Raw genomic sequence first — 16538 nt, forward strand, 5'->3', positions numbered from 1 at the left:
GGAGTCGGTTGATGTATTGTCTGTCTTGTCAAAGCATTAGTGACAGTTACAGTATTCAGTTATACATGTGATGTCAAGTAAAATACTATTTCCAAATTTCCTAAGCTTTCCTGATCAATGCTATCTGTGTTACAGTGTTTTAAAGAATTTTCTTGTAGTCAATTTTTATGAAGTCTCATTTTTCTACAACTGAATCAAAAAAATGTAATGAAATGAAAAAAAGATTAGGTTCAGAATGTGTGATTGGAGTGAGATATTTACGAAGATCAGTGACGGAAACCAGCAGTGTTTAAAGTTTGCATATCTCTGTAAATCTCTGCATCTCTCTCTCTCTCTTTGTAACACACAAACACACACACACACACACACACAATCTCTTTGTTGTGAAGCCAGTTTAAGAATAGTTTAAAGAACTGGTGCTTGTACACATTTTGTTTAGCCTGAAAGTTCGAAGCAATGAAAGATCTTTTAAACTTTCAGCAACGGCAATGCAGTACATCTCAAAATCAGTAAAATAAAGAATAACACTGTTAATAAAATGACAGAAACCTTGTAAATTAACTATGTACCCTTTCTGCCATCTTAGTTTATGAACAGCGATTTCTCTTTCTGGCTCTGGTGTCATTTGAAGTTCCATGTCCATAATTAGCCTGTTGTCTCACCGACAGCAGTGGGAGTGTCAATCCGTTTTCTGAAGAATCCCCTCCTGCTTAAATATTGATAATCCTGCCTGTCTCTCTGGCTGCAACCAGAGAGGAAACTGTTGCTAAGCAGACAATGTACCATATTTCCAAAATAGGACCACAGCAAACCACACAAGTAGTAAGTGTGCACCAATTTATGATATGTATATATATATATATATCTTTTAATGATGGTCCATGTTTTAAGTTGCCAGTGGAGCCACTTGAATGGACTAATAAGCAAGAGAAACGAGACATTTTACTGGACTCTTTTTTAATTCTAAACAAATTTCTGCATGACTTTTATCTATGACTTTTAGCCATCATAGAAGGTTTCTGGATTGACTATAAAATAACAAAAAGCATATGTTCCTGTTGTGTTTTCAAGACATTACTGTATTACTCAGGATTTACCTGGTTAAAATTTGTTGAACCATTCAAACACTTCAGCAGAATTGTAAAGTAAAGGCATTTTTATGAAAATATTAATACTTAAAAAGCACTTTCAAACACAAAAATAATAAACCAACTTCAGACATGAAATCATTTTTTGTAGTATAAATATAATTAAGGCTAATAAACTGCATCATGCAGCGGTAATATTCTGTTGTTTGGACATCTTAATTGCTCAGAATTAACTACACTGCTATGGAATTCATGATGACGTCCTCTGCTTTCTTACCCTCACACCAAAGTATGGGCTGTTTCCAAATTTAAACCAATTCTATGAAAAGATAAAACAATAGGACAGGAGCCTGCAGTATCTATGCTGTTATTCCACAGCATGAGACTAAATAATGGGATTATTAGCACTCCCATCATATGTCAGTAAAATATACTTTTTCTCTAGATTAAGTTTGGTAATCATAATAAGGAGGTGTAAATCCTCAGAAAAAGAAGACTGTGTCCCTTCTTTTTGAATTGATTGAAAATGTTTATGCCCAGGATGCAGCCTTTTTAACTCTGCAGTGATATTCATGCAACTGGTTGTTTGAGATCTTAATGCTTTTGTTGCATCTTCTGTCACTGTCTCCATCTTTAACAGGACACTAATGGGTCCATACGGAGTCGACCGAGCTGTTCATTCCCTGGAGTTCACGGACTGTGAGAATGGCCTGGGTAAGTCTTCCCTTACCTTTTCAGTATAGAAGACAGAGATCCTCCCGATAAAAAAGGCCCACTGCTCTTGTGCACCCAAAAACACTGAGCCCAACACTTTTTCTAGACTTGAAATCTGTAATAAAAGAAAATGAAATGAGATAACAAGATACCAACCTGTGATAGTATAACTAAATATAGCATTTATTCTTTCACTGTGGAGGATTATTTCAGGAAGTTATTTGCAAATACGATTGTTTAAGGTTAAATTGAAGTCAGAAAGCGAGAGACAGAGAGAAAAAGAGACATGCACATCTCCTCATGGATCAGCAGCAAAACAAATCCAAGTGAGTCCAATTAAAGCTCTTCTTGAGCAACAATTTTTGTCCACTTCCTGCTGAAGCTGCTCTGCTCTTACTACTGACTCGTGCTTCATCTAACAGAGTTTTGTACTGAAGTGTTACGTGTTCCTATTCATATTCCTATTATTTGTTACTACTTGCATACCTGTTTGTGCTCGTATCCACTTGCTATCCTGAATTGCTACCTGTGTTACTGTCCTCGCCCTATATGCATTTCAACTTAAAATGTTTAAGTCAGTGCTTTCTTAGCAATGTCCACCTCTTTAAATAAAGGTTTGATAATGGTGGTGATGATGATAATGACTATTTTAAGAGAGACAAAACACACCAATAGTGAAAATAGTGTCAGCTTGATATACGCTTCAATAATAAATGAAATAGTCTAATTACGCACTCTCTAGTTTTACATTTCAGATTCTTTAAAACTTAAATCTATTGTCTGAAATAGACCCTATGTATATGATATATGAAGACATGATACATATGGCCAGTTTTGTCTAGTGTACATTTTTGTGGATTATGAAACTATAGAGGTTTCATTTTAAAACACTTCCGCATTGCTCATCTGCAGAATGAAAGTGTTGAGAACGATATCTGTATGCAGTCCAGGTTTCATGTTCAGCTCAAGCAACAGCATCGTGTTTTTTGGCCTGCCCATCCTCTGCTTTGTCACTCACCGGAATAATTTAAATCCTCTTTTTTTTGTTTTTTTGTTTTAACTGCACACTAGGTATACTGGTGCTTGCCTGGGAGGGGAAGTAGGTCATGGAGCAAAGCCCTAACCCACTTAACTCGGCTTGATTAAGAATGCAGCGAGCTTCTGTTGTTTTTATTTACGTGCTTGACTTCAGTGTCACAACTTTGTCCACACTAGTAAAAAAAAGATACACTATACTTATCAAAAAACTGTGTATTTTTGGTTTTGGAATTAACATTGATTGCATTCAGTCATTTTAAATCACCTCAGAAAGCTTCCGGCATTAAGACCAGCGTCTTGCACGATACTGTAGCTCTTTGAAATCAGGGACTGAATATGAAACACACTCTAAAGCGCTTTGGGTAAGAGAGCCTAAGAAATGCAGTCTATTTACCATGAGAAGAGAAAGATGTCAGCATGAATCTGCTATAGCTGAAAGGTTTGGACTGGATTTAAACATTTCATTTTCAGCTTTTCCCTCCAGCTCTGAAACTAAAGCTGAGGCAGAATGTGCAAGAAATCGCTAAATTACAGTAGCCATAAATGTGGATGCAGTAATTTTGCACAGTCCATAGATTTGGCAGCCTCAATGTAATTATTTTTATATTTACATGCAATTAACAGGAGTTGTAGACATGCTATGGTTTTTCAGACCAGTTGGAAGCAGTTGGGGAGACTGAATGTATTAAAATATTGTTCTAAAAGCAATCAGGGAGCTTCTGCCACTCATATCCTGTGTTGAAGACGATTGAGGATATATGATGGCAATATGTGAGCTTTTTGCAAGCTTTTTATTTTTTAAACAAAGTTTACAGGTAGGGGTTGGTTAAGATTGGGGCCGTTTTAAATTCAAATGGAAAATCAGTGTCTAAATTAAGTATCTTTTGAAGTTTCGAGCCTACACAGCATGCTACAAAGCTATAACCTTTTAAGCTAAAACACCTCAATATTCCAAGATTAACTGTATCATAATTTAGTGGAATCTAATTTGTGTTGAAGTACATTACTGATACATTTTCATGTATTTAAATAGATTTGTGTGTCATCCAGCTGATAAAAAAACCCCACACGACGGTGAAAAATTAATCAATTAATGTATTAAATGTAGTAAAGTTATTAAAGGTATTGTGTGAGGAGAGGTGCAGAAAAGGTGTGTGTATGTGTGCGTGCATGTATGTGTGTGCACCGTACATACATCCACAGTCCTAAATACAGAACACAGGTGAGAAGCAAAGCAGCTTATAGTCATCCAACTTGAGCACGTGCACATGTTCATACTAGACCGATATATAAAGCCTAAAGACCACTTTGCTGTGCATCTGAGCTGCTGCAGCAGATACAGTGTGTGTTGTGTCGCACTATAATAAACGCTCAATCTGTCCCACGCTGAGGACAGCCCCTGCTAATCTGCGTAACAGCTGAGAGCTGCACCTCCTCTGCTGTAGTCAACATCTCAGTCACACTCAATATTGCCTGAGTGGGCTTTAAAGTTGTGTATTTTTTGCTTCTCTGATGTCCAGAAACGACACTGACATGTTCAGCCATTGTGTTCTTTATGAGGTCCTTGTATCATACACCACCTTTACAAGGGAGTGTGTCTTGTCATCACATGCATTTTATGATCTTTGTCAGGTCTTAAAAGTATTTTAAAATTTAATCCTTTGGAAACAAACATGCCTTCAAGGCTTCGTGTGCCGGAATAATGATTTGGGAAAACAAAAAGCTGAGCAGGGGGAGTACGACTTTATAGTTGCTCCAGCTGCATTAGAATGATGTTTTTCTTATCTGATGATGGGCTGGGGGAGGAGAGGGCTTTGAGGCTGAACAACAGAAGAAGAGTGTTTTCCTCTGCAGAAGCTTCAAATAGGAGGGAGCACTGAGCTTCTCTAACAAGCCATAATTAACACGCGGCTCTTTACTCCCAACTTACTTAGTGCTACGTTCAGGCTGCGTTTTGTTTTGCGTCAGAGCTCATTGCAATGCCTGAAAAAGCCTGACCAATAATGGGCATTTCTACAGATGTAGGTACAATTTATCTTTTATCTATTTCAAATGAGCTAGTTATTAAAAATGGTAATATTTGCTTTTGAATTTATTTCTTTGTAGATGACTGAAACATTCAAGACATCTCAGTTGTCCTGTCTTAATCGCTCTGAAACCACAAAATAATTGCTTGAATACATTACAGTCAGGGCAGTGTGAAGACCACTTCTCCAGTGGCCCTCTTGTCTGTAGTTTCTTTGGAGCACCTTGGAGTGCAGTCCAGTGACACACATAATGTCACAGAAATGCAGCTGGGAATTTGGCTAAAATGTAACTCTTAAATGTAACAGCATTTTTAATTTAAATAAGCAATCCTTGGATGTTTTTAAACAGATATTGTACTCTCCGAATCTACTTGTCTCCCTGGTGACGGGACCTTTTTGTAACATTAAACACAAACAAAAAGGGTATAATCACTAAAGCACTTTTTTCATTGGGAACCACTATTGCATTTCTGACAGCAGTGGTCGGTGTTGTTAGATGACCTTCCTCATATTCTTGTGAGGTCACATGCTGTAAAATCCCATCTGGACCAAGTTATTATTATTCATTTATGTATATTAATTAGCATTTGTCCCTCTTGAACCTTTCCATATTTTTTGCAGCAGAAGCTGAGTTGAATGATCTAAAACGTTTGTAGCGATCGAGTCCTTGTTAAATCATAGCTTGAGCTCTCCTCTGTTGGCTTTAGGAAACTCTATCAGAATGTTGTGGTCTTCTATTAAATTCACATTCTGTCTGTATATTCTGTTGTTTTTTATTAATGAAGAAATACATTTTTAAAATCCACTCAACAGGTATCAAAGTAATTGGAGGTGTAAAGGAGCTCACTGGAGAAGAGTTTGGTGTCTATGTGAAACGGATTTTACCGGGTGGCCTTGCTTCAAGTGATGGTGAGTACTCTAGTGCAACTACAGTTTTAGTTTTGAGAAGATAAAAACTTGAGTCCTTTGAGTCACTACAAAACATGTTGAAAAGTGAAATCAAAGTCAAATCTTTACCACATCTCAAATGTATGCTCCACCCCTCCCACCAAATGTCTCAAGATCTTTTTTTCCCCTTTTTCTGAAACATGAAGAAAATTTCTTAATGTGCCCTGAACAGGAAAGTTGGCATAAACCTTCCCAGGCTATCACGCCATGTTTTCAGATAAAAAGTGTTTGCTGTAATGGATCTTTCTTTTGTATGCTCCTGATTTCTTTGCTCAAAGATACTAGTCGACTTTCTTTTGCAAGTCAGGAAGGAAGAAAAACCAAAAAGCTAAATTTGGCTTCAGATTTCACACTGTTTACATTAATTTAGGTAATTCTAGAATAACTTCAGAAATTTGTCAACTATTATAAGATTGCAATGAGCACATGTTTTGGTTATTTACTGTTTTTGTCTGCTGTCCCCGAAGTCTGAAGTTCCTACATTATATCCTTTATAGGGGCAAAGTTCAGATCCCTAAACAGTAACAGAAATAGTCAGTACCCACTGTATGGTGTTACTATTATATATTATGTGACTGGCTAAAAAAAAATGGACTGCCAAGCGTACAAAAGTTAGTAAACTGCATGAGATTTATTTTTGCACGTCTTATAACCCAGCATTATTCATCTTTAACTTGGGTATTTGAATTCTTGGATAAATCCTGCTACCTAATCTCAAATGCAAATGTAGGGGCTGCAGTCAGTAGATATCAGATTTATAGAATTCTCTTTTTTATCCCCATTGTTTGATACAGCTGGTAAAATGAACATACACCAGGGAAAAGGATGGTTGGAGATTGTGTTGTATCAGTTCAGGGAATTGGATTCAGTTTCAGGAGATAGTAGAGATATGAAGAAGAATGTGCATGAGCAGGGTGATGGATGCAGTGGAAGATGGAGCTGAGGGTCTGAAGGGTACATACTGCATCATGTTTCAGTCTTACTGCTGAGTTTGAAAAAGAATATCTATCAATCCATCCATTTTCTGGTAACCACCAATCAGCACCCACAGAAAACCTACACAGACACTCCATGTGGAAATGCACCAAGCTCAAACTGGAATCCAGAACCTTCTAGCTGGGAGGCACTGCACTGCTGAATATACTGTGCATATGTATAGTTTTTGCAGGAAGATTAATGCAGTTTATATTACCGCTAGGACTTTTTAAATTCAGTCTTTGTGGCTTGTGGATAGTTCCTCTGCAACAGGACCACAGGAGAGGAGCAGCATCAGCAAGATTACACTAAAAATCATACAGTATGTTGTGTAGCAGTAACCTTGAGTCGACACGGACAGGTCAGCACATTTTTAAAAAAAACCTTATCCTCTACTTCAAAAGCACATGCAAACCCTCTTTGTGTTTGATCAGACCTCCTATGTTGGTAATTTCATTAGATTTTTATTAGATCATATCAGACTGACACAAGCGGAAACTGCATCTTGTTTCCCTGCAGACTATTTTAATCTTTCATTATGAAAGAACTGAGATGATACTGACTCACTATCTAATATGTAAAATTTACCACTACTAGAATTTGTCTTTCAAGCTGTTTGTTCTTCTACGGGCTACTGCATATGTGTCAGTATTTATGAAAACATGTTACCCCAAACCCCTCCTAACACGTAACTTATCAATCTGAAAATGAAAAGTTCATTAATTATTATTTAAAGGTGTACTAAACCATAAAAAGAATGTGCATATCTATTTTACAGAGTGATGTGTAGGTTTGTGGAACTGCTATGTTCTGCTTTTCGCTCTCCTATTGCAGTGGTTTACGTCTTACATAGACTGTTGCCATGGTTACTTCTGCTGCACACCCAACCTGCATGGCATGTAGGTTATGATTAAAATAGAAGAAAAATGATGCATGAACATCCAACTTTAAGTTTGTTTACAGAGCTGTCATATAAACTTAATTTGTGTCAAATGATTTTAAAAACCAGCATCAGTAGAGACAGCTTTGACTTTGATGTTTCTAATAGTTTGATAAGAAACTTCAAAAGCTGGTGTAAGATTGACCAGCAGAGGTTCATCTAAAGAAATCCCTTTTATTTAGAGTAGTAAATCTATATTGAGTCTTTTTTTGGTACACTTGTTTACAGATGCAGCACTTTGCCTGGTTTTGCCTGGTTGATAGATTTCATCAATAGTTTCTGTACATTATACTTTACGCCTTTTGTTAAGGTCTGGGCATACTACAGCACTTCTGATATATATATATATAGATATATATATATATCTATATCTATATATAGATATAGATAGATATAGATAGATAGATCTATCTATATCTATCTATATCTATATCTATATATATAGATATATATATATATATATATATATATATATCTATATATATAGATATATATATATATATATATATATAACATGGGATAGGATTTTTATGTAGATGAAATATGTTTTAATAGTTCTTATGTCATTCTTTCAATCTTTACCATAAACATCCATGTTATATGGATGATACTACATGGTAATCTATTCCTTGTCTTCATCTTTGGTGTTTATAGGAGTTATTTTTTTGCAGCTAAATTAAGTTCATCCCTGTCATTTCAGGAAACCTTATGCCAGGAGACCAGATTTTAGAGGTGAATGGGGACAGTCTCATCGGAGTCACAAGTGAAAGGTACTGTAATTACTAATGCTAAACATTGCTTTTTAAACCCATTATAAGCCTTGTCAATTGTAATGTATTTGTTTTAATGTATTTTATTCGCAGGGCTGTTGATGTTTTAAGAGCAGCGTCGGCGACTAATCACATGCGTCTTCTCATAGCGAGAGACGAGGAGGCAAAGTAGGTTTAATAGCTTCTTATTCTTTATTCTTCCTAGTCTTCAAATAGTACATTTTTAACCAGGAGTCCAATTTGATTCCTGCTCACCAGAAAATCATTGGTTTTTAAAGAACAACAATGCATCACAGAAAAAGAGAGGGAAAGGTTGAGGGCTCATGGTTGTCTAGATATATAAACATATTTAGATGTGGATACCGCAGACGTCGATATAATTACAGTTGTGTCACTCAGAGCAGTAGTTGTTGGCATTAGTCTTTAACCAGCTTTATAATCTGCCCACATCCATTGGGTGAACACAAGGTCAGTGCCAGCTGTCAGCAGTGCAGTCCTCATCTTCTCCTTAAATCCACTTCAGATGTCATCCTTAATTGTAAGTTGACAGAAACCTAATGGTGGATTTGCATTTTTAAATGAGCAATGTTGTTGCATCAAGACATGACAGAACTGATATCCCCCAAATATTTGTGCTCTTCCTGCCAGAAATCCTCTGTGAGAACAGACGGAGTTCACACCTCAGCACTTATTCCTTCTAAAATATGTGCTGAAAATTAGAATTTATTGGCAGTAATAGCTCTCAGAGTCCTGACTTATTGTCAAATCCTATGTTTAAAAAGCTGTATGACTAAGGGGTAAACATTAAACATATATCGGGTGTAGTGCAGTGTGGAGGTGATAAATGCTTCTTTGTAATGGCAACTTCTCACAGAATGCTGTAAGCGCTGAGGAATACTTGTCTTTGTGCTGCCCTGCATGCAGAGGAACGACAGAGCTTAACCTAGGGCAGCGCTCCTGACGAGATGAGCCTTGTGTGTTAATCTGTGCCCCGAGCTCTAACTATGCCATGCAGAGCCTGAGGGGAGGAGAGGAGGACCGCAGGAAGGAGCAGAGATTATGCCCGTCTGTGCACCCACCCCCACAACATCCCTGATTCCCTTTACTTCTGTCAAATCAAATCAAAACTAGCTTAGCACTAGCTGTATGCTCACCAGCTGTGAGAGCCTTGATTAAAGAAAAACCAAATCATGTTTTTACAAACCAAAGCTTGCCAAATTTCCACAATTCCATCCTTATTCATATAATAATAAGTACAACTATGCAAACTACAAAATATAAAAAAGAAGTCTTTTCAATCTGAAGCATCATAGCATAAATAAAGAAAGTTGAGGTAAAAGCCATGAAATATATTGCAGAATATTCAAAAATCCAATATTAGTCGCATTGCACAGTGAGAAAGAAGCAAGTAGTAAATATCTGCCTCCTTTTTCTAAAGTTTATGGTGGATGCCAGAAAATGCATCCTGCCCTGACTGGATCAACAATTCTTTATTAAATAAAAGCCTTTTTTTCAGTCCAGGCTTTAATTTTAAAGCAATGTGGATATGTTAGTAGAATTTTAAATTGTGTTGTTTTTATTAACACAAAAGTAAGAGAGATTCTTTTATTGTATCTGAATTAATATTATGCCTGACCTATAGTATCTGACCTATAATGTCTAATTCCCACTCATTTTCCCACCTAAAGTTGAACAAATCTCAGTTGTCAATAACAAGATTTGCTCCTTCTGTATATATTGTTTTTTATCAATCAAAAAATTACTAGTCAAGCTTTCACAATATCAGCAGAAGAACTAGTTGTAGTTGGTTTTAGACCAATAATAATTCATTATTATGACATTTATCACACATACCACTTATTGTTGAGAGAAATTTAAATGTAAACCAATAAAGAAGCACTGAAATAAAATACAATGAGTTTTCTTATAAGTAGGCAGTGAAGCGTTCTGCCACCAGCAGTGGCGTCAGTGCCAGCAGAAGAATGATCTTGTTTTTTTGTGTGAATCAGTTGTATCTGTTATCACTGAGACAATCATCTGATGCTGCTGTTATGAAAGCACTGCAGCCTAAAATCGGATATCTCCCTGATCAAGAATAATTCATGTCCTCATTTACCTCCAAAGCAATCTTAATCAGCTTTGAATCACATCAAGTGGAAGATATTTTATTGAAAATCTTTAATATAGCTCAACTTAGTCAACAAGATTTGTCTTTGGATGAAAAGCAAATGTTGCTACGTTGTAGTTTACCTTAACACCAACATGACTGTCTCCATGCAGCCAGTAGAAACGATAAAGGTTCCACTTTCAGTCAGACGGCTTCAGGTTGAGAAATTTTCGCAGACAATAAAAGTACTGACCTGGTGTTTATTCCAATTTTCTCATGAACAGAAAAGAATTTGCTGAGTTGCTGGAGAAGTATGGATCCAATGGTAGCACAGGATCAACACGCAACTCGCCCATCCAGCAAGGTAGGCCAACTGGGTCGGAATTAGAAAATTATTGTAAAGGAAATGATTGCATTAAAAGTGTGATGTGTGTTCAATTTGGATTCATTATAGTAGCTATTTGTTCTTATAGTGTGTTTATATCAGATATGAAGGACATAAATCACTTAAATTTGGAATATATTGTGCTTGCTCAACTCACGTGTACTCCTAAGTTTCCACAGATATGTACAATATGCAAGCGTGGGGACATCTAGTGCAACCACCGCATCTTTTAAAAAAAGGGTCTTTTAAAAAACATAACAAACTTACACTTAAAGCTTTATTTTACGTTGTCATATTGCAAGAACAGACTTATGACTTATAAAAACCAGTCATGTGTTCCCATATGCAATTCCTGCGTGTTCCTGTGTATTTCTATGTATCCCCTAAACATGCACGTTCTGGGTCCTGTCTGGAGAGACATCACTGTTTTTAATAGAGCATCATCAGTTTAGAGGGTAGATGGAGGAAGTCCGACTTTGCTTGTGGCAAGTGCATTTGTCCATTTCCCAATTGCCCACATCTGTTACAGTGGGGAGGAATGCAGCCAGCTGGCACAGCTTTGGTATATGTGCATGACATCCTGTGCTCTTTGCACATCTGTGCTGTAAGCTGTGTTGGGATGGTGTGGATATATGATGAATAGCAGCTTCAGAACGACAGCACACAGACTTCTGAACATCCGGCCGACACAGGCAGTAAAGGTGCAGCTCATGCACATGAGCAGGATCAACCATTTCTTTATGGTTGCTTCAAAGTTCTTGCCAAAGATTTGTAGAAATTGTATGCATTACTTCAGGGCTGTTGTCCCATACTCTATCTAATGTAGATATTTAAAACTGTGGACAGAAAAGAAGCAGATGTTCACTCCAGGGAGTGGATAAAAATGAACAGAATGGAGTTTGGTCGATATTCAGTCAAATCTTCAGCTGCGTAGCAGCTATTTTTCAGTGTTTCGAATCAATCGGGCTTAAAAAATGTTTAGCAGAACGATACAGGTTCAGTGGAGACTCTCCAGCCATCTGTGGCAATAGGCAATGGCTGAAGGCTTTTATTTAATAAAGAACGTCTGAACTCCCCAAACATTTGCTGTCTTTCTGAGCAGTCTAGTAAAAGGAACATTATACAGGTAAATGGATTAGACCACTGTTTTGTTTCATGTGTTTTATTTTCCTCTCTGTAATCTTTTCAAAGGAGGACGCTACTTGGACAGCACATCATCCGGGTCCTCGTCTCGCTCCCAGAGTCCTTTGCTGCTGAGTCCAGCAGGATCTCAGAACACGTACAACAGCAGTGGGCCCATGCTGCGCTCCCTCAGGTCCGCTTTGTTTTTATAAGGCACATTAACCCCAACAAACCCCCAACGCATTGTTGACCTGAGACGTTGACCTGAGTCTTAGCCTCATCATTTCTACTTATCTCCGCGGGACCATTGATGATTTGCATTGACCCTGATGTGGGGGGGGGGGGCAGACCTAGCCTGTATGCTTTTTTGAAAACTACCGGTAGTTGTATTTATCTCTGTACATTTAGCTCAGACAAAAATACAGACACATTTTCTTTTAAGTAGTTTCAGTCATTTTAAAATGTTATCACTTTACATGTTTTGATGTCTTGAGATACTTTTTATTACTATTTAACACTTATTTATGATGAAGAATTGGAAAACAGGTTTTGAATCCATAACACTACGACCCACATCAACATTAAGTTGGTCATATTAAAAAGATTCTCTATGTATTATCTATTTATATTGACTTTTCCTTAGTCTATCAGCCTGGTGACCAGGCATAATGCCACAACTGCAGAACATATACATTTCTCTCAAATGATTTATATTGTGACAAAACTCTGGCCCCCTAACTGTTTGTTCTGGAGAATTAAGAGTCTAACAATGTTGCAAACAGATGTTTTTTGAAAAATGTAATTTAACATTTCTTCCTTTTGAGCCACAATAATACCACCTGGGAAGAGACATTTCTGGTGGTTTATTCCACACTGACTATATACATTAAGAAATAACATGCATGAACTGCAATATAAGATATGAGAATTTTAATGAATTTCATGAGTTTGGTTGTTCTAATCCTAACTAATGATCCTTGATGACTTGGCCTTTTCATGTATTCATTATTCACGTTCTTAAACATAGAAAATCCACATTAGAGGCAGGTCGTTACTTCATCTTTGTGTTGACCTTATGGTGGCACCAGTATTCATTATGAATTATAAATGGCAACAGCTGTAGTTTCAACATAAACACAACTTAAATTCTCCTGATCTCAGCCATCCAGGTGAAGGAGTGATTCAGCTCATTACAGTTGCCCGGTCCAGCAGTTTGGGCATCACCATCGGAGGTGGGTCGAACAGACCTGACGGCCCTGCGGTCTTCATCCAGGAAGTGCTCTCAGGGGGAGACTGCCACCGGGTAAGAGACCAGAAGCAATACAATAAACTTAAAAGAACTATGTATATTTAAAATAAAGAAAACTTAAATGTAGGAACATGGTCCTCTGCTCATCGTGGAAGGACAATTAAGGGTTCATTCATTTGTAAAAAAAATCAAAATCAAATCAAAACAAAACCTGCTCTGTTTGTGTCCGAGGGCAAAGAGAGAGGACTTTTTGAGCAGCCCTATTTATGAAAAATAGGCAAAAACATGATGATATTTATGTTCTAACATATTATCAGCTCCATCAGCCAACTTTTATGTATATTAGCCTATTTAGAAGAAAATACGTACCTTATCTTGTGTAAGGATTTTTTTTAAAGGAGATAATACCGTTTTATTGAGCAATATCTTGGTTAATTATTATTACATAAATTCCCTAATCTGAAACTGTATTCGGATATCAGCTGATGTTGTGCACATCTTTGACCTCCTCTGTTCTACCCAAAAAGGATTTTGTAACTAATGTTTCAATCTCAACAATCCTCGTACTGGAATAGAAATCCATCTGACATGATAGGAATCTGTACGTGCGAGAGCCATTGCAGGTTTGTGATTTCATGAATCAAGAGCAGTAACACATTTTTAGAAAAATAATTCCATATGCTTTTTAGAGACAGTAACAACAGAATGAATCATCATGTGTGATGAGGAATCTGAGACATTCTCTGAGCTCCCTGCTTCCGTGAGGATGGGACAGACACGTATAAGTTCAAAGGTATCATAAGATGGAGGAAAGATCAATGGGATAAAGAGTGGAAGAAAAGGGCGATGTGCTGAGAAATGACACAGCTTACTGACCCTGTTTGTGGTGCTGGCTGTTTGAAATGGGCAACAACTGTCCTTCACCCACTAAGGGTTCATAAATATCTGATCTGCCAGCACCAGGATCAGTTTCAATGGTGCTGCTGCCTGAAACCACAATATACAAACTACAACTGTAAATATTTGTGACATGACAATAAAACCATGACAAATATTTAGAGAACGATCCTTGTTTTGTCTTCCAATATTATATTGTATCAAAATCAGCAGTTGTGTTTGTGTGATTTTGTGTCCCACATTACTGGATGGTAAACATTGTAACATTAACATGCACATGAAATTTGTTGTGCTGACACTGAGTTCCAGAAAAACCTGCCTGGAAATGTGTTTCTTTGCCCAAAATTGAGCTTTCCATTTTCAGTAAATGGACTTGTGGTGCATGACGGCTGCATCATGACAGCCCAATTGACTTCAGTCATTCTGTAACTGTAGATACATCATCATGTGTATCTTTAATATTTGTGCCATTCAAACAGGATGTGAGGAAATTGAGATATAATTGAACCGTAACTTCTAGTGTTGCAAGTGTGTCTCTGAAATGACCCACATTTGAAATTACTATACGCAAACCGTGGCAAGGTGACAGAAATGTCTATCTGAAGCTAATATCTTAACTACTCATTACACTCTATTCCTAACCTCAAATCAAGACTGGTTTGTTGCTCTTTCATTATTCAAGCAACTCTGCATTATAATTTTAATCAGTGGTGTAAGACTATAAATCTTGTGTTTTTATGATGGAAGCTGTTTCTGGGCCAATATTTCGTGTTACATGTTTTCTGTAAGCTTTTATAGTCTGACTGAAAACAGCAGAGAGGGCCTGAGGGGCAAGAGAGAAATACAACAAATCCAATAATCCCTATGGAAAGTTGTTGATACAGTGGCTTGTGACTGTTAATATGAGGTGTACAAAAGGCGTATGGTTGACCCTTGTCAAGTTCTGATTTTACCAAATTAGACAATGTATATTTTTCCAGTGCGTCCCTAGATTTCAGGCTCATTTATATAGTGGTGGAACGGAAATGTAATCATGGTAGCTTCTGCTTGACTGGAGACCCTGTCATGGCACAACTGTATATTTCAGTAAAGTAAGAATGTTTTCACCTCCCAATATTAATATCAACAAATACTTTTGAAGGTAAATCTAAAATAAAATAACCATTCTATCAGATTAGATTTCTTACCTTGCATATATGATGAAAATGTACACTTCATAAGCATATCTTTATGCAGACAACACTTTAATCCTGCTGAAAGGAATATAGCTGCAGTCATGAGATTTCTTTTGCTCCATTTGTTTTTTGCTGACCTACAGACTCAAAATCCCTGATAACAGATGGTGGTACATGGTGCAGTGTAGTAAAATCACATGCAACCGTGTTAGACAGAGGAGATGGTAAAGCAAAGCTTAACCCCTACAGCTATCCTAATGACTGACTGGCTTTAAAAGAGAGAGAAAAAAACACGCTGACTCTTTCTGCTCATTATTCTCTTTATTTAAGTAGGGTTGCATTTTTCAAAATCCTGCATGTTAATCCACTGTACCATATAGAGAACAAGCTGAATCACCTGGTCTTATGAATCCTTGAACGTGATATTACATGAATGTATCTAGCTAAAAATGTATCAGAACTGAGTTGTTGTTTGTTAAAATTGTGTTTTAGTCTCAAATCTAGATTAGATCTGCTCTGCCATTAATCAAGCAGAATTCTTAAAACCTTAGGTATTGCCAACAGTTGGTCTGTTTTTTTTATGTTGTGCAGGACGGGCGCCTGAGGCCTGGTGATCAGCTCATTGCCATGAACAAGGAGTCCTTGATAGGCATGACCCATGAGGAGGCCAAAAGCATGCTGAATAAGGTCAAAATTGGGTGAGCGATGTTAATTCAGTCACGACACAAACAGCCAGTATATATGCAGAGACCATGATCTCAGCAGGGATTACTCAGGTATACACAGTCTCTTTACACGCTCGTGTTTTTGTGTTGTGACACATTTTTTTCTCCAGGCCAGACACCACAGTGGAAATCGCGTTCATCCCAGGGAAAGGACTTTTTCCAAGCAGCGTATCTTTGCACAATGGAATTCAGAGACCTGCAGGCAACAACTATCACTCTGGACGCTTAAAAGTACACATCAGATCGCCTGAGGTCAGCCTGATACACTGTTTCAGGCACAATTATACATCATTAACACAGAATAAACTGAATGACTGAATGAATGGAGGCATAGATTACATAATCTGTCTGTTAAATAAAATATAAATCCATTATCCT

At 37.3% G+C, this 16538-nt stretch overlaps 1 protein-coding gene across 7 annotated transcripts in view; it reads left to right on the forward strand.

The window, feature by feature from the left end:
- si:dkeyp-72e1.9 (syntaxin-binding protein 4) overlaps positions 1 to 16538 on the forward strand; it is a 51081-nt gene that overhangs the window by 22361 nt on the left and 12182 nt on the right. For all 7 annotated transcript variants that reach the window (XM_057014550.1, XM_057014547.1, XM_057014546.1 and 4 more), the window contains 9 exons: positions 1729 to 1802; positions 5681 to 5776; positions 8431 to 8500; positions 8594 to 8668; positions 10892 to 10971; positions 12184 to 12307; positions 13276 to 13417; positions 16027 to 16133; positions 16271 to 16412. In XM_057014550.1, the coding sequence (XP_056870530.1) occupies positions 1729 to 1802; positions 5681 to 5776; positions 8431 to 8500; positions 8594 to 8668; positions 10892 to 10971; positions 12184 to 12307; positions 13276 to 13417; positions 16027 to 16133; positions 16271 to 16412 (910 nt within the window). The remainder of the gene's footprint in view (positions 1 to 1728; positions 1803 to 5680; positions 5777 to 8430; positions 8501 to 8593; positions 8669 to 10891; positions 10972 to 12183; positions 12308 to 13275; positions 13418 to 16026; positions 16134 to 16270; positions 16413 to 16538) is intronic.

This window comes from Takifugu flavidus, chromosome 18 (genome assembly GCF_003711565.1).
Source record: "Takifugu flavidus isolate HTHZ2018 chromosome 18, ASM371156v2, whole genome shotgun sequence".
NCBI lineage: Eukaryota > Metazoa > Chordata > Actinopteri > Tetraodontiformes > Tetraodontidae > Takifugu > Takifugu flavidus.